The 18,860-nt window shown below is 39.1% G+C and overlaps 2 protein-coding genes across 2 annotated transcripts; one reads left to right on the forward strand and one right to left on the reverse strand.

The window, feature by feature from the left end:
- Nucleotides 1-6: 6 nt before the first annotated feature.
- On the reverse strand, nucleotides 7-15,726 carry LOC308401834 (protein mono-ADP-ribosyltransferase PARP14-like). The gene is made up of 13 exons (XM_080890280.1): nucleotides 15,485-15,726; nucleotides 15,268-15,392; nucleotides 9,513-11,027; nucleotides 9,192-9,428; nucleotides 8,597-8,821; nucleotides 8,456-8,510; nucleotides 8,148-8,294; nucleotides 6,657-6,866; nucleotides 6,396-6,572; nucleotides 5,655-6,281; nucleotides 4,654-4,790; nucleotides 3,411-3,591; nucleotides 7-366 (listed from the first exon to the last, which is right to left on the reverse strand). Exons 1-13 carry the CDS (start codon nucleotides 15,654-15,656, stop codon nucleotides 80-82), a joined length of 4,095 nt encoding a protein of 1,364 aa, XP_080746406.1. The 5' UTR covers nucleotides 15,657-15,726; the 3' UTR covers nucleotides 7-79.
- On the forward strand, nucleotides 2,238-18,624 carry LOC308401998 (coagulation factor XIII A chain-like). The gene is made up of 4 exons (XM_080890501.1): nucleotides 2,238-3,277; nucleotides 3,557-3,638; nucleotides 17,308-17,444; nucleotides 17,944-18,624. Exons 1-4 carry the CDS (start codon nucleotides 3,270-3,272, stop codon nucleotides 18,083-18,085), a joined length of 369 nt encoding a protein of 122 aa, XP_080746627.1. The 5' UTR covers nucleotides 2,238-3,269; the 3' UTR covers nucleotides 18,086-18,624.
- The last annotated feature ends 236 nt before the right edge of the window (nucleotides 18,625-18,860 follow it).

The raw sequence follows: 18,860 nt of genomic DNA on the forward strand, positions 1-18,860 counted from the left end.
TATTAGTTTTATTATTTTTCTTTTTGGATTTTTCAGACACCTTTGTTTGTAAACAGTGGAAAAAACTTTTCCTTTACTCTCACTTGAATGTGATGAGGTAGTCAGGGTACGCTTGGTTGTCATGAAACACAACATACATGCTGGGGTTATCTATTCTGTCTACCACACTGTCATAGCGGTCGTGAGGCTGCTGGTGGTTTCTAGGTGGAGGCACCTTCATATCATGTCGGCCATGAGTGCAGACGCCTGTGAGGACTCGGGCGACGAACATTAACTGAGAACCATCAGCAGCTGGCTTGGAGTAGGTGGGCTGAGCCGAGTAGTTGGCATTTACAGCAAAGTAGGTCCCACGACCATATGAAGTTGCTGAGGGTAGGAAGAAAAGAAAAAGAAAATTAACAATAGCTGATCACATTTACACTGTAGTGTCTTGAAATATAAATCACATGATACCCCTCAGTCTTCTAGCAGTAGATTCTTTAGGTGTCACAAATACCCTGGAAGTACAAGCTGTAGAACACAGAATTACTAGTTCACTAAACCCTCCTTTGTTACATGTACTGCTACTTTAATATCTTCCACCAGGTGTTTTAACTACACTGTTGATTGTAATTGACATGTTTTATTAGTGCATGCAGGAACATGAAAATCTTTCCTTTCAGCCCAATAAGGAATCAAGCGCTGTTATTGTACTAGACCTGAAAACACCTCCACAATCACTTAAACCCAAGGTTTTATGTGTCACGAAAGCCACAAATGCTTAACAAGATTAAAAACAACAACAACAAAGCCTTGCCTTTCATATCACCCTTGAAACACCAAAGTCACCAGAAGAGAAAATAATTTATTCAGCCTTAATATATGAATGCTCTCATAATCACAGTGTATTTTTACCTGCATTGTCCTGACAGTATACAGGAACAAGCAGTGGTTATACTGGATTGCCTGTTACTTGTCAAAGGTCTATTTAAACACATTAGCTCTCCTCCTTTGTAATTAGTAACAAATACTATAGTAAAAACTTAAATTGATGCACCATTAGAGTCAATTCTCTGAAGCGGGGATCATCTTTTAACCATTCTCGTATCAAGTTGTGCCCTGGCCTGAAAATCCATACAGTTATACTTACACTCATATAACAGGAAAATACTTATTACCATTATGAAAATTCACTGAATGCAAACTGTGAAAAAACTGAATGTCACCCTAAAAAAGATTGAAGCAGGGGTGCTGACCTTGAGGTCAAGGCTAATGAGATTTGAACTCAAACAAGATCTTTATTAGAGACACCTATGGTATCGATTTGAAAATCCTATGTTGCCTTGTTTTGTGTTATTTTGTTTGCAAAGTTGGTCACTTATGCCAACCAATGCCCGCTCGATGGACTGATGGGGTAAAAAAATCCCCCCAAAAACCCGAAACTCAATACCTTAATAATTAAATCATCTTTAGCAGCAATAACTTTAAGTAATCATTTCCTGTGTGGCTTTATCAGTCTCACACATTGTTCTGGTGACATTTCAGCCCACTCTTCTTTAGCGCGTTGCTTCAGTTCATTAAGGTTTGCAGGCATTCATTTATGCACAGCTCTCTTAAGGTCCCACCACATCATTTGAGCAAGGACACTGGGCCATTGCAGCATTTGCAGCTATTGTGTTGTAGATTTGCTGCTATGCTTGAAATCATTGTGCTTTTACGTAATCCAGTATTGGATTTTTTTTAGCTGTCAGCCTCACATTAGACTCTCTAGAACAGAGGTGCTCATGTTGACTTGTGGTTGCAAAAAAAAAAAAAAAAAAAGAAGCAACCCTTACAAACAACACACAGTCAACAGACAGTCTGTTTTTAGTTGTACAGTCATAAACTTTAACATTTAACATGCTAACGACACCTGCAGAGTCTGAGATGTAGCTCTTGGGTGTTTTGCAATTTCTCTGAGCATTGCAAGATCTTGATCTTGGGGCAAGTTTGCTGGGACGTCCACTCCTAGGAAGATTGTGGTATTGTGTTGACACACACCTGAATGCTCTCGACCAGTAGTAGTGCCAAAACTTCTGTTTTTATAAAGATGCTCACACACATGTAAGCATTAAGGGGACACTTTGGCTTTCATACACTGCTTCCTCCTTTTAGCTTAATTTTTGTTAAATGAATAATGAAACTTAATATACCACGTTTTCCTATCATCTGAGGTTTTATTTACTTAATTTTAGACTAACTCTGCAACGACGAAAGGGTGGTCTAACCCCGGAGGTCGAAGAAAGAAGCTGAGAATCACCCAACTGGAAGACACTGGTAGCTGCAGCAATAAAAATGAAGGTTAAAAGCTCCTTAGACAGAGGTTCTAGTCTAAGTACATTTGAAAGGTATAAGGGGGCATTAAAATGGGAGTGGAAAACTGGAGCACCAAAATAAAGCTGTGGGAAAATTGGGAGTGATGGGAGTGTCATCTGTAACTGCTGTTATGGTTGTAAATCTAACTTTGCTTGCATCTGAACTGCGTGAACACAGAGGTCATCCCACAGATGGTCCACCCGTTAAAGGGGGACAGAGGGCCTCAGGATCAAGAAGACCTGGACCTTGCAATGCTGGAGTGCATGTTGTAAGTGATCTCTTTGAAGAAAAGAGATCAAAGGGGGAATTGTGATATTATTCTGTTATTATATGCTACCTTATATATGTAATCAAAATAGTTGAATTATGTTAACTGCTGTAGATCATATTATACCCTTTAATATAGAGTGTGTGATTAGTATGTAGTTTTAGTTTGCATTATACTTCTGACCTAAAAGAGTGTGAAAATCATTAGATCTATTGGATTGACCTGTATTACTCGACACTGTTGAATGTGTTACACTGTTTCTTGACATTTCATACTGCTGAATCATGAAGAGAATGCTGTGTGCAGAGGACCTTGTGCCGATAATAGAAGAGACAGACCACATTCCACACCCCCACCTTACAGAAAGCAGAGAAAGACAGGGAGCCGAGGTCATAACTTAGGCGCTGTAACAGAGAAAGAATGTGATGTTTTGGCTTTTACGACTAGATGGGGGCCACTAGAGACTATAAAAAGCTGAGCAACCCGTCACCATTTTGAGACTTGCTGTGACCCTCTTCAGGCATGTCTCCCCATCATGATGGTCCTTATGCTCTTAAGTGTTGAATTGTATGGAAATAAATGATTGTTGATTGAGCATAAATACACCGAGTATTGTCCTTCCTTCAGCCCAAAGATTCAAAGAATTGGGAGATTTCAACAACTGCTAATGACAAGGTTACTTTTATTTTGCCCTGCAACAGAAAACCTGCAACTCTAAGAAGACTCTGGTGTTGACTTTGGTTAGAACATGTTATGCAAATTATTGGCACTGACAGTTTGCACTTGTGGATTATAAAAAGATTATCACCATTTTGTCCAGCAAAGCGCCTGTTGAATCCAGTTTTCATTATGGAGTTGCAATTTTCCTGGGTCGTCCCGTGGTACAGAAGTTTCTCCCCTGCTCCTCCCTCCTGTGCATTCTTATCAGAAATGTGCTTCTTCTGTGCTTCATAGGCGCGACGCAGGTGAACGTTCTGCAAACGCTCAATCTGACAAGAGAGAAGATGGACAAAGGATCAACAAGCTGCCAAACAAGGTAATCAAGGATATTAATTACATCTGAGGGGTAGTTTTATGCTCATATTCTGAGGGCCATAAATTGAGGTGTGCATCTCAGGTATGAGAAGATTCTGTGTTGTAAACATCGATCAATTAATTACCTTAAATCTGCAAATCTGAAAAACTGAAAACATGATGATTTGCAGGCAGGTTTTACAACTGTATTGAAACTTTCTTTGTATTGTGAATGAGAAAATTATGTCATCATCAATTCAGTGGACTTCAGATATATGAAACTAAAACTAAAATCCAGAATGAATGAATACAATTAAAAAATAAATAAATACAATTTAATTAAATAAATCATATCTTTCAAATGGTGAATTTAGTTTGTTTATATAATGTGACATTGACTGATTTCTTGTAACTTGGAATTACATTGTGATCTTTTTTACTCTTCCATTTTATCTATAAATTTATTAGTTAAATATCCTTTATTTACTGATAAATGAAGTTTTTGCATCTATGTTGGGAGTGAAGCACTGGAACAGACTGAGTGAGGAACTGAAACAATGTCCCAGCATGACCACTACAAAGATACGGTTTGCACTCGCTTTTTACACAAACACTGTGTTTATATATGTGTATGTGTGTGCACATGTATATTTGCATCAGTATGTGTGTATATGTATGTATATATCTCTGGGCATGTTACTGGGGTTACAAAACCAAATACACGGAACAAACTTCGAGGTAGAATTTATGATAGGATATGTCATAAAAAGGAAGCAATAATAAATAAATAAATGAATAAATAAATAAATAAATAAATGATAGGAATTACTGTAAATAATATACCTAAATATACATAAATATTAAAGCAAATAAAAACAGAAATATTTTTTACACTTTACACTTCATTAATAACATTTAATATCATTGGTTGTACTGACTACAAAAGAATAAAGTAGTGATGAAGCAGCATGCATATAATAAAACAGGTAATACAATTAGAAACTGAAACGTTCCTTTACGCAAGGAGAGCCACCCACCTTCATCACAGTTTTGGCGACGGTTCGTTTGAAGGCCTCCTTCACTGTTCGGTACTCTGCAGAAGAAGACTCCAGGGGAATGACCATCATATTTTCACTGGCAGCCATGCTGTCCCAGTACAGAGGGAAAGTAAAGTCTGAAAGAGACAAGCATATATAGCTTATACAGCATACAAACAAGAAGACACAGAAAGAGCTTATGCTAAGCTTTATTATTTGCCATTTACTACAAATTCTTGTAGTAAATTCTCATTCCCTCATACAATGCATCAACCATAGATGTAGTGTCTTGATGGAGGGTTGTGGGTAGCGTAGGTCACAGTGGGTAGAGCCATCTTCCTAGACCCCTGTTTCACAAACCCACACACGTCTGCCAGCTACTGGGCAATTCTTTGGCACCTTGAGCCCGGGAATTTGAGCTTGGCTCACACTAGGGTGGCCAAAGTCTAGGAGGGTCAGTTGCCTGTTGCCTCTAGCCCTCTGGGACTCCCACCCCTTGGCTCTGAGCTGCCCATTTAAGGGCCTCCTTTCTTCTCCTGCTGGCATGGAGGCACAGATATCACTGAGATGTGTGGCCTCAGGTCTTTGGTACTCTTGGGGGCTTCAAATGGTTCTCCTGGATCCATCTCTATCATGCTCTGGCTCCTGAGAGGTGTTATTGCAGCTTCCCACACTCATTTTCATGTATATTTCGTGACAAAGACGCATACACATACTCTTCTCTCTCACTCTCTCTCTCTCTGTCTGTCACACACACATGCACACACAGATATTTATGTAGCTGTGCATTTTTAAAGTTTTGTGTTCGAGGTGTTGTATGATTGTTTTTCTTACAGGTGCGGCAGGTTGCAATATATTATGCATTTCTATTTGTACTCCATCCTTTCATTACATCTTATACACTTTAACATTTGTTTCTTTTGAGTTTGTATTACTCTCAAGCATCAAACTCCAGTATCAGTCGGGCTCATTTTGTAAATCATTGAGAACTATCTTCTCACCTGTGAGATTCTCAAGTCGTTTCAGCTTCGTTGTCTGTCTCAGTGATTGTGTGGCCACCATTCTCTGTAGATTAACCTCCCATGTGAGTCCCTGTGCATCTGTTATTCCTTCTGTTAATTCGTCGCTTTCCAGTTGGTGATTGGCTGTTCTGGGAAGTCTTTCCCAGTTACCGTTATGTGCCAGGATGCACCAAACAACTCGAAGGTACAAATCCTCCTCCTCCCTGACTCTTACCTCTCTAGCAAGAGCCATTAACTGACACTGATTCATTTTCTGCATCACCCGGGTGACCCCGTCTTTTAGCCCGCTCACTGTTAGGGTGCCAGCCTGATCTGTTTGCATGAATAAACCCTCAGACTCCACCAGCTCCTTCAGCTCCATCATGTCATCCTGGTCGAGGGGTTCCAGTTCCTCCTTTGAGAAGGTGTTACTGGAGCACTGCGTCTGATATTGATGCTTCAGCTTTTCCATGGCATCGTCAACGTCCTTTTTGGAAAGACCCAGGAACGTGAAGACAGACTGCTGACTTGTAGAGCTGATTTGGAGACTGCTGAGGTATGCACTCACAGAATGAGGAGGCTGTTGTTGCTGTACTTGAACTGGAAGTACTGGAAGTACTGGAAGTACTAGAACAAATCAGTAAAAAATTTCAGTAAAATAAATTTGTAATCAGTTTTTATTTTAAAATTCATTACACTAAATAACTACACAAAATGTCAGTTTGTGAATATTTCTGTCACCTCTGTTGATGACAGCTGGGGAATACATCTGCATCGCTTCCTCTTTAAAAGTCAAGAAGACATCGATCTTAATCAGGATGAGACGGATGTCAGTGAGGCTGGTCATGATTGATGCAGATGACTTGATCCCTCGAAAAATGGCTCCTGCCACAATCGCAGGATCCAAACCTCCAGCTCCTGCAAAAACACCCCTGCCTCTTAGGTGTGTGTGTGTGTAGCACAACAAACAGAATAAATAGAAATGCTGAACAAAATACTTACCAGCACACATGGCAGGAATTGCCACTGAATTATATTTATGTGATTCACAGTAACAAATGATATCACACACAAGTTGTTCAATGAGGACTTCATCCTGTTCTCCATGCACATGTAAAATAGCTTTACTGAGGAAGTTTCCAGACTGGGTCACGAAAATTTCTCCTCGATTCACTGTTGCTGCCGCCTGTGGTTCAGCTAAAGTTGAGATGTCTTTGCATAAGCCATATATAGAGAAAGAAAAAATATATTTTAAAGGATGTCAGTGAAGGCAAGTTTGTGCTACATGCTAATCTTGTGCTAGTTTTAGCATGCTAAAAAAGCTAATCAGCACCAGGACTGATGATTCTGATGATGGAGGTTACCAACCTTTACATAACTATTGCCATCTATTTTGGTAAATGGTAAAAAATGGTAAATGGCCTGTATTTGTATAGCGCTTTACTTAGTCCCTATGGACCTCAAAGCGCTTTACACTACATTCAGTCATCCACCCATTCACACACTGGTGATGGCAAGCTACATTGTAGCCACAGCTACCCTGGAGCGCACTGATTTTGTTAGTAACATGCCAAATTTTGCTACTGTAATGTTTAGGGTCAGTTGCACAGTTGAGTAACAAATACATTTTGATTTGTTAGCATGTAATAAAAATCACAAATACCAATCTTATGGTAACATTAAAAGAAAAACTGGGGTTTCAAAAAGAGTAAGATAATCTTAGTAAAATGAATGTCTAATGCCTATTGGTAAAATATATTTAATAAATGTATTTAATTAGTAAGTACAGCTTTGGAAATAGCAACAATAATAATAATGCCACAGTTTCATCTTAAGTTCCAATTTGTGTCACAGTTGGATACGTTTCCTGAATAGTTACTCATCAACCCTATATTCCCAAATCAATCCACATGCATTTATGGGAAATGGTACTCAAAGGTAAGTCAAAGGCTAATCCCTGCCAAACCTTCTTGGCTGAAGATCAAACATTTCTCATGCTGAGTTGACACCACAGGCAGCGTACCAGTTCACCTGTTCATCTCTGTTCCCTGCCAGACTGTCACTGAGTCACTTGTCTGTGTTACAGTTTGATTGCTTTCCATCACCTACGCCTGAGAGTTTTACATTTTGCCATCCACTAAGCCTGTTCCTGCTGAATGTGCCTAATTTGCACTAGATTTCATTATGTGAAACTATAACCATGATAGGTATGAGATCCAAAATATAAGAAATTATCTAGTTTTACAGCTCCATATACATTAGAAATTAGTGGCTTTCTAATACTTATGATGTTCAACCATGACTATCTGTTAAGCTCTTCGTAATTATATGCTGAGGTTTTTAGCTAATGTAAGTGACCTGCTGATAATGCTACATGAAAACTTTGATCCTCAAAGATTATATTCATATGGGCATCCCCATTTTTGAGCAGATATTCATGAACAGCTGTTTGACTTTGCCATAGTGATCCTCCTGCTCACCAAGGTTACTTACCAAAGTTAAAACTTTGGGAGTCTGTTATGTTCACCACAGCATCTGTAGTCTCATTAGTGATGTCACCAAACACCACATGTAGTTTAACTCCACTTCCCACTGTTATGACGATGTCATCTAGGTCGCTGGTGAGGGACCTGAAGATTGCTGAGACGAAGAACACCACACATTGATTTTGTCTGATATTTAGTCTGATGGCTGAGGGTGATAATGAAGATGGTAAAATATAACACTGGCTGAAGGCTTTTTATCTGCTCACTATTCATTAATCTCACATAATGAAGACAGTCTGAGTAGTGCTAGTTTACCTTGGCCTCCCTGGTTCATATTTAAGCCGAGCTGTTTGTAGACATCGTGGTAGCACTGTAGATAAAAACACAGAATAACATGATGAAAGATGGATGCCTTCATGTTACATATCAGATCAGGACATACCAACTGACACTGACCTCCTCAGAATCAGGGTAACCAGGTTTAATGACAATGTGGATGTTTGTAAGAGATCCAGAGGATGCAGATAATCCAAACTGGTGAATGATGTCGGTCAACACCTGAATAGCTTCTCTCAGCGGGTATTGTAAAACAATTCCTGGCCCAATGATTGGAATGGCCACTGAACCCAAATTCAGCTGTGCACAAAGCTCCAGACACCTCTTCAGACCGTTACCAAGAGCCTGCAAATCAAAAGTTACATATTTTAAACTATGTTTTCAAACTCTTGGATTGCACACTGCAACTAACAGAGCACACATGGAAAACAGTGAGGCTTTGGAGGATAAATCCTCCCTTGCAGTTATAGGTACAGTTAATTGACTAGTTTGTGTGTTAATGCTTTTACTTTTCAGTTAAATATTTTATTATCTTTTCTTTTGTCTGTTCCTCTAGTTTTGAGTATACATGCTTAGATATCATCTGATTATTCAAATTAATACTTTCATCTATGTACAGCTATAAAGTGCATTTCAATGGTTTTCTGAAGGTAAATTAAATATGAATTAGCACTTTTCCATCACCAGAAGTGTTAATGAAAGTCCTTAATTTTACCTGAACACTCTGTCCTCTTACTCCATCCCAAGGCAAGCACTCAATGAAGAAAATCCTGGAGCAGCCCAGAGATGGAGGTGCATCAACCAGCTGAACATCACCAGGGGCGAGGGCACAACTGGCTAAGACTGAATCAAACTTTAACTTTAATATATTCCCAGCTTTGGCCAACAAACTTTTGCCAATATTTGTAGAAGTCAGCTGTTTGTTGAGCATGGGGACCACCAGAACATCCACCTGCAGAAATAATATTGAATAACATGAATGTTGATATTTTATTTTGAGACTATGGGAAATAGAATTGAATGGAAATAATCAAACCTGTTCATTTTCTAAACTGCTGAGTTTGATCTTCAGGTTTGTTCTGTTGATTGCAGAGTTTCCAACTGTGCTGTACATGCTGCTGCTGTAGCTGAGAGATCTAGGTGTATCACTGAGTCTGCTGGTGTTTCGTGGTCTTTGCACGTTTGGGATGGCTGCAGTTTGCTTATCTCGGATAATGACGTAACAGGAGCTCTCTATCAGCTCTTTAGTCACTTTACCCTCTTCCTGGAAGTACTGCTGAGCCCCTGGTCCATCTAGAGTCAAAGTGTCTACTACAACACTGTCTAGAGTTGATGTTAGGGCCTCCTTGGCCTCCTGAACATGACATCGAGGACCAGACACAAACACACAAGGATTTGGAAAATGTGAGGCTTGTAAGGTCACCTTGGTCTGCTTCATGCCAATCAAGTCTAGGATTTTATTAAAACAGTCGACCATTTCAGGATGAAGCAGATTGATGGTTTCTTGAGTTGAAACTTGATTCAACTGGAAGTCATGAAGAACTTCATTGAGCTTGGCCACATTTTCACTGAAGCCCACCAGTTGGACGTTGGTTGTTGAGGTTCCCCTGGCGCCTGGCATGTAGCTGATGTCCACTCTGAACTCTCTACTGTTTGCCTCGTTCTTGGCTTTCATCAGAATTTCTTTCAACCTGTTGAGATCTATTGCACCCTGCAGCTGTACAGTGGTCACTTTAAAGTCTCTCATTACTGCTGCCTCAGCCATATTTAAAGCATCAGAGGACAAACTGGACAGAACCAGATCTGCACCCACCTCAAAGAAAACAGGGTTTCTGAGCCTTTGCTGGAAGCGAGTTTGGTATTTTGGGATGGCATCACTGGTCTTCATGAAGGTTAGCAGAGCTGTAGGGAACTTAACGCTCTTCTCCTTTACGTTCTTAATCAGTTCAACCAGTTTTGTAGCTCCTGACTGCACCTCTTTGTCAGGGCCCTCCAAAGTGATCATGGCACTACCTCTGATGATTGTAACCTCTGGACAATTAGCACGCATTTCTCGATTGAACTCTTCTTCTATGAGCTTGAAGTTCCTCTCCACAATTGGCATTACCTTTTTGGTGGGTAGGCGTTTTTCCAGAATTGCAATCTTCTCCTTCACGGCATCAACCTCTCCCACAACCACAGCATAGCCACTCTCTGTGTAAACTTTGATATCATCTGTCTTAAAGGCCGAGTCCTGCAGTATCATTTTCACCAGTTTTGGCTCAAGCACATGATAGCAGAGGTAGGTCTCGGTAAGCCGAATAAAGACCCGATCCACTTGGCACTCCCATTTCTCTGCAGCGCCACCAAAACCACCTCCTGGCCCCTTGTCAACCTCTCCTCTAACCAAAACCTCCTCTTCATCGAAATTTAGCTCCACTGTGCAGCCGATTGATGACAGTTGTTTTTCAAAAATTGTGTATGCTTTACAGTTGTCTCTCAGGAAAAACAGCAGGAAAACATCTATCCTGAAAGTCTTCTCAAGACCTTTTATGTTTGAGTTTCTAGAGATCTGAAAGAGGGAAAGAAAAAAAAATCTGTCAATTTATGATATACGATAGGCTACTTATTGTAAACAGTGGGAGTGTACCACATAGGGTTGGACATTAAGTAATACATAACCCTTATTCAAAACCTCTAATCAACGTAATCTTCGCCATGTCATGTATTTTATTTCTTTTCTTTTTAAATCTGTTAATAATTCATCCATTATGTACTATGTTAGCTATGTCCAGTCTACAGCATACACGAGATCCATCATGGAGTAAACATGAAACACTGAGCCCACTGCTAAATTAAAATTCAGTGTTTGTTGTTTGGACACATCAATCATTCAATCATCATAAACTAGTTCTACAAAAAAACAAACAAAAAACAACAACATTGATTTTATGGCAGTTGCCCCAATTCATACAGTCCTTTCTGTTATGTAGGTAAAACCACCTTAAATTAATATTTTTGTTTATATGTTTTTCTTTTTGATTGCTATGTCTGACTATGACACTGTGTTATAAAAGAAATATGCTACAGGCCTGTTTCTAAAACAGTCTGGGTATTTGTGTACAATGTAAATGAAAGCAGAATGCAATGACTGGTGAATAATCTAAAACATGATGTTGAGGGTTTTTTTTTAATCTGTGTGCAAACGAGACGCAGTGTCCATGGATTCCACAAGGAATTTAAAATTTTGTGTGACCGAACCACACAGACAAACAATCTCTGGCCACTATATTAGGTACACCTGTTTAAGCTTATTAATACATATGGATAATCAACCAATCACATGCCACTAACCATTTAGACATGGTCAAGAGGATCTTCTGAAGTTCAAACTGAGCATCAGAATGAAAAATAAATTTGAGCTGCTTTAATTTATTTATTTTCCCACACAACCATCTCTAGGGATTACAGAGAATGGACTGAAAAAGAGAAAATATCCAATTCTCTGCATGAAAACGTCTTCTTGATGTCAGAGGTCAGAGGATGGCCAGACTGCTTCGAGTTGATAGGAAGGAAACAGTAACTCAAATAACATCACAACATTATAATAAAAAATTAACAGCAAAGATTTAAAGCAGCACTGAAGTCTTCTCTGTTACTCTCAAGGTGTACCTAATAAAGTGTCCAGTGAGAGTGTTACCATCTGGCTTTTTATGACCTATGTTTTTAAAAACAGTATGTCACAAAACGGCTGTGTGAGGGAAGGAAAAGGACCCAAACGGAAACTCACAGAGATGAAAAATGTGAACTGCTTTATTGCAGGTGTAGAGGTGATACAAATAGAAATAAACTAAACTGCGACAACCTATAAACTCATGGGGAGACACAGGGAGAGTCACACAGCTATGAGGGAGGACACTTACCTAAATCCACAGAGGGATGACAAGGAAGTGAGAACACACGAGGAGTACAGCTGATACGAATAACCATAACGAGACAGGGGAAGCTAGACTGAACAGAAAAAACACGGGACCTTCACAGTAAAACAGGAAACATGATATGGGTGGGAGTGGAGGAGAGGCAGGTGGGAACGAGGGAACACAAGGGAGAGCACAGGCAGACGGCCTGGGGAAACATGATGGAACACAAGGCACAAGGACTCACACAAAGAAACAAACACAGAGGGAGACACAGGGGGTAAAGACACGAGGGGAATCTAATAATCAAAAGCAAAGCAGAAAAACCAATTATAGAATAAACACAGTGGACGTAAAACACAAATAATAACACCAAGTGACAAAAATACAAGCGAACTCAAAACACTTTGTCAAAAGGACCCAGGACCATGACACAGTATCTTTGATGGTATGGAGGTGGAGTAACATACAGGGAGTGCAGAATTATTAGGCAAATGAGTATTTTGTCCACATCATCCTCTTCATGCATGTTGTCTTACTCCAAGCTGTATAGGCTCGAAAGCCTACTACCAATTAAGCATATTAGGTGATGTGCATCTCTGTAATGAGAAGGGGCGTGGTCTAATGACATCAACACCCTATATCAGGTGTGCATAATTATTAGGCAACGTCCTTTCCTTTGGCAAAATGGGTCAAAAGAAGGACTTGACAGGCTCAGAAAAGTCAAAAATAGTGAGATATCTTGCAGAGGGATGCAGCAGTCTCAAAATTGCAAAGCTTCTGAAGCGTGATCATCGAACAATCAAGCGTTTCATTCAAAATAGTCAACATTACTAAATCTCCATTTGCACTATTTGCCTATTTGCACTACTCTGCCTGGTTTACACTCAATGTCATTTACCCTTACCTGAATATTGTATATTGTATATTGCATAGCTTTCTTGCTAATTTGTATTGTATTTATTTATTTAAATTTTTACTTTTTAATTATTTTATTTGCATTTTTTAATCACTCTCTTTATTTAAATGTTCATTTGCTATTTCATCTAGGGTTTGAGAGTAACGAAATTTCTATTCTCCGTATGTCCTGTACATGTGGCAGAATTGACAAATAAAGTTGACTTTGACTTTGACTTTGAACAGGGTCGCAAGAAGCGTGTGGAAAAACCAAGGCGCAAAATAACTCCCCATGAACTGAGAAAAGTCAAGCGTGCAGCTGCCAAGATGCCACTTGCCACCAGTTTGGCCATATTTCAGAGCTGCAACATCACTGGAGTGCCCAAAAGCACAAGGTGTGCAATACTCAGAGACATGGCCAAGGTAAGAAAGGCTGAAAGACGACCACCACTGAACAAGACACACAAGCTGAAACGTCAAGACTGGGCCAAGAAATATCTCAAGACTGGTTTTTCTAAGGTTTTATGGACTGATGAAATGAGAGTGAGTCTTGATGGGCCAGATGGATGGGCCCGTGGCTGGATTGGTAAAGGGCAGAGAGCTCCAGTCCGACTCAGACGCCAGCAAGGTGGAGGTGGATTACTGGTTTGGGCTGGTATCATCAAAGATGAGCTTGTGGGGCCTTTTCGGGTTGAGGATGGAGTCAAGCTCAACTCCCAGTCCTACTGCCAGTTTCTGGAAGACACCTTCTTCAAGCAGTGGTACAGGAAGAAGTCTGCATCCTTCAAGAAAAACATGATTTCCATGCAGGACAATGCTCCATCACACGCGTCCAAGTACTCCACAGCGTGGCTGGCAAGAAAGGGTATAAAAGAAGAAAAACTAATGACATGGCCACCTTGTTCACCTGATCTGAACCCCATTGAGAACCTGTGGTCCATCATCAAATGTGAGATTTACAAGGAGGGAAAACAGTACACCTCTCTGAACAGTGTCTGGGAGGCTGTGGTTGCTGCTGCACGCAATGTTGATGGTGAACAGATCAAAACACTGACAGAATCCATGGATGGCAGGCTTTTGAGTGTCCTTGCAAAGAAAGGTGGCTATATTGGTCGCTGATTTGTTTTTGTTTTGTTTTTGAATGTCAGAAATGTATATTTGTGAATGTGGAGATGTTATATTGGTGTCACTGGTAAAAATAAATAATTGAAATGGGTATATATTTGTTTTTTGTTAAGTTGCCTAATAATTATGCACAGTAATAGTCACCTGCACACACAGATATCCCCCTAAAATAGCTAAAACTAAAAACAAACTAAAAACTACTTCCACAAACATTCAGCTTTGATATTAATGAGTTTTTTGGGTTCATTGAGAACATGGTTGTTGTTCAATAATAAAATTATTCCTCAAAAATACAACTTGCCTAATAATTCTGCACTCCCTGTACATGGCATTGCTTCCTTGTCTACAAAGGCATTAATGCAAAATAGTATGTGAAGTATTTGCATCTGTATCTGCACACTGTGCCATCCACATGATGTATTTTTCAGGGAAGGCTTTCTTATTTAAAAAATGCTGAACTAGACTGTATATTTACACTCTGTATTAACAGCAAGACTCAGAAGTGAAAGAAACCTGAGAAGTGTCAGCCACTGAAAACACTGAGTCACAATGAAATGAAAGCTATAAAAAAAGAGGGCCCAGCAAAAGTGGAACAAACACATAGTTCTCTATATTTGTCCCTGACGTCAAATTTAATGATCGTGTATCTTTTTTTTAAAAAGCACTGTTTTACTATTTAAAATGTATTCTTTGCAGTACTTACAGTGTCTTTGAAATATTTTATAATCATCTGTTTTTTGTCAATATTGTCCTCAGCTGTCCAACTTCCCCTGGAGGCTAACTCACTCCTCTTAAACTGATTTGGCCACATTATTCTGACACTCAGTTTTTACTGTAACCAAAAGTCATGTTTGAAAGAGCAGTAAACTGTACCAGTGATTGGCTTGGCGTTGGCTGGTCAGAGATCTGTGGTGAACTTGTCCGGCTCACGGTCAGCCGCACTTCTCCACTCGGAAGAGTGATGGTGTGAAACTTCCTCTGCAAAACTCTGTCTTGATCTGGAAAACATCCATAAACAGAGTCACTGAAACAGCCTGAATTTAAACACAAATCTAAAAAAAAATATTTTACAAATGACCGACTGTCCTACCCTCTTTTAACTTGAAACAGATTTTATAAACGCTTCCTCCGAGTTTTTCAAGATTTCCGCAGTCGCCACCCCCGGAGTCTCGCCTTTTCTGAAAGTATCTCCTCACTTTCTCCTTCTCTCTGTCTGTAAAGTCAGTGGCTTCAAAAAACAGTGGATACGGATATTCATCCATTTTATCTGCAATTCTACACTAACACGAGAACTTTCAACCCGTCAAACACTCGTTTGTGCCGCTCTGTCACGGCCCGTTTTTGTTTCAGTTTCAGTTTTCAAGAATCGCATCCTCGTGTTTACACTCCCACACAGCAGTAGGAAAAGTGCACATTTAATTCTAAGGGGCTTTTCTCGTCTCACCTGCTCTGCAGGTACTTTAAAGGTGTTTCAGCTGTCAGAGTATAACTCTAAATTATATTCATGTCTTAATATGGTTTTGAGAAAGACATTTTACCAGTAATTATGCTGACAGCAAATAAGGGTTTGAACTTTATGTTTTATCTGATCCGATAGAAACATTTGAGAAAATCTGAAACAACAACAAATATATTTCACATAAACCCATCCATCCATCCATTCGTCCTCTTGCGCTTATCACTATCTGGACGCAGTGGAGCTGGAGCGTATCCCAGCTACCATAGGTCTGTAGAGGCGGGGCACACCCTGAACATACAGGAATCCCTCCGTGTAAAACCTTCCTTATAACCCTTACCACACCAACCCCGACTGAACGAGTGTCAGAGGAATGAATCTTAAAATCTGGACATCAGTCCCAGGTTTTGTACCTGTATCTTTCATTTTTCATTCTCAAAGAGTTTATTTTAAGAGCAAACACAGTGTATCTAAAAATTCACAGGGCAAAAAAGCGTTATTGATTTAATAAATTTTGAAACAGTTTAAAATTTTCATGAAGCTACTAAACAAACTCAACATCCTTTATTATTCACTGCTCAGGAAATTAAACATCTTTCACTTTAGTGTGAAACACTACAGTTACTTTTGTGCTCTCATAAGTCATCAGTTACAGATTTGTCTTGATCTTCCACATTCTCACATGTAGTTTCAAGTAGTAATCTAAAAATATCTAAAGCTCAGAACCCAAACTTTAGAGTCCAATTGAAGTAAGCTTAGTTTATTATGCATGAACAAATAAACAAATTTTTCAACATATGGTTTGAATAACATTGTTGAAATGCTCATATTTTAGGTGTAAATTGTCAGAAAGACCAGAAGTGACCACACATAAATTGTATGTCTCAACATCAGCAATGATCTGTGCCTCTTTAAATATGTCCTTCCCATTCAAAGGTGCTTCAGCAGCCCCGCCTACAAGGGCTGGGAAAATCCGCCTCTTCTATTTCCATCTCACTCTGCTAAGTAAGGACCCAGACTGCACTGTGGCAGAAGCAGTTACACAAAGTAAAACTTGTGCTGTCATGAGCAGCCAGTTTTCTTTAAATTTAAGTTCAGGAATTTAAACACAGAGATGTTTGAAGATGGATTTATGTGCCGTTAATGTTGTGTAGTTGACAGAGTGACTATTTGATTGGCTGCTCAGTTAATAGTAAGTTATATAAGAAGATAATAATAACAACAACAACAACAACAACAACAACAACAACAATAATAATAATAATAATAATAATAATAATAATAATAATAATAATAATAATAATAATAAGATCATTAGAGCAAAAATGTTGTTCAACACAAAACAGACAGCCCCCTATGAGCAAACGGTTTGCTTTGCTTTCATTACATGTTTGATGTCCTGTTTATCAAAGTTGGATTTTAGGGGTGGATTTTTACATGTCCTGTGTGTACTTCAGGTGTCTGGTAGAGGCAAAGTGAGTGAAGAGATGATAGCAACTGTGGAGTTCACAAACCCCTTCAGCTTCAACCTGGAGAACGTCTACATTCGCATGGAAGGACCTGGGATGATGGAGCCAAAGTCCAGGTATTACAGGTGAGTGATCATGAACAACTGTTTGTATAAAATATTTCCACATAAAACCAAAAACTGGTTTCAGTTTCATCTTATTCCTTTGGATCTTTCCAGATTAACGATTTTAAGATAAGATAAGATAAGATAAGATAAGATAAGATAAGATAGAACTTTATTAATCCCTCGGGTGGGTTCCTCTGGGAAATTCGACTTCCAAAAAAAGCACAGCAACGACCGAAGTTACAGTTACAGAATTGTTATATATACACACACACACACACACACACACACACACACACACACACACACACACACACACACACACACACACACACACACACACACACACACATATATAAATACAGAGACAAATATAAATAAAATATACAAAGGGGATAAATAGAATAAATAGGAATAAAAAATAAAAATACAAGTGAATTTTATAGCCTCTAAATAGTAGCAAAAGGAAAAAAAACCCACTTTTTGCTTTAATATTTTTGACGTGTTTGTCTTTTCTCAGGTTGGTCATAGGAGGCTCTTCTCTGACCTGGACTGAGTATTTCACTCTGCAGAGGACCGGGACAAGCAGGGTGATCACCACTCTGGACTGTCCTGCTCTCCGGCAGGTTCACGGCCAGGCGTCTGTCACCATCAACCCCTGAGAATCCGTGAACATGAAGCTAAATAAACGGATATTCATTTATCCGTTCATTCTTCAGTTATTCTTTTACCACATAGAGGCCTATATCGTCATTATCCAACTCCAGTTTTTCAGCTATATAGCTTTAGCATTGGTGATATTTTTTTCAAATGCTGCAGATAGTAGTAAAATGAATAGCTAGTAGCTAGATGGCTTATATTTTAAACATAGATTCAGTTTTGTAGTAAATGAAAACACAAGGAAGGTTGACTTGCCTTTTTGATATATGGGAAAGCTATCTTTTTGACCCTTTGACAAAGTGAATAATTTTTAGCTCTAAAATTAGTACATTTAAATAAATTTTTGATAATTTTTTGGCCACTAGGGGGGAGAATTACTCCAAAAGAAACATCTCAAGACACAGACAAGAAAGATTATCATCCTTTGGAGCTATTATCTCATCACTCATGTGTTTAACGCTCATTTTACCACAGTTAACATTTTAAACTACTATACCAGATGGTTTGCTATGTTCAGCAGTTACCTGATTATGAACTGAACAAGTTTGCATATGTGTTTGCTTAATTTGATCACAATTTAATTAAATATCACAGTTTCTTTTTAAATGTTGATCACCCACGTCCTCTAATTTTTCCTTTTTCAAGAATGGACCACACAGTCATACAGTAAATCTTTATTAGGGTTATGTGCCATGTTCTCAGATTAATTAGGTGTGATTCAAAGTGCTTTACACTTGGCAAAGTGAAGATATAAGGTGCAAATTTTTGCCAAATAAA

Source organism: Rhamphochromis sp. 'chilingali' (assembly GCF_963969265.1).
Source record: "Rhamphochromis sp. 'chilingali' genome assembly, chromosome: 1".
Taxonomy (NCBI): Eukaryota; Metazoa; Chordata; class Actinopteri; order Cichliformes; family Cichlidae; genus Rhamphochromis; species Rhamphochromis sp. 'chilingali'.

Excerpts from the sequence above, each read along its gene's own strand:
- LOC308401998 (XM_080890501.1), top strand. Across the intron at positions 3,639-17,307 it reads TCAACAAGCTGCCAAACAAG|GTGTCTGGTAGAGGCAAAGT; the intron begins GTAATCAAGGAT and ends TGTGTACTTCAG. Across the intron at positions 17,445-17,943 it reads CCAAAGTCCAGGTATTACAG|GTTGGTCATAGGAGGCTCTT; the intron begins GTGAGTGATCAT and ends GTCTTTTCTCAG.
- LOC308401834 (XM_080890280.1), bottom strand. The coding sequence starts at position 15,656 with ATGGATGAATATCCGTATCCACTGTTTTTTGAAGCCACTGACTTTACA. Across the intron at positions 15,393-15,484 it reads CTGTTTCAAGTTAAAAGAGG|ATCAAGACAGAGTTTTGCAG; the intron begins GTAGGACAGTCG and ends GATGTTTTCCAG. Across the intron at positions 3,592-4,653 it reads TCGCCAAAACTGTGATGAAG|ATTGAGCGTTTGCAGAACGT; the intron begins GTGGGTGGCTCT and ends CTCTCTTGTCAG.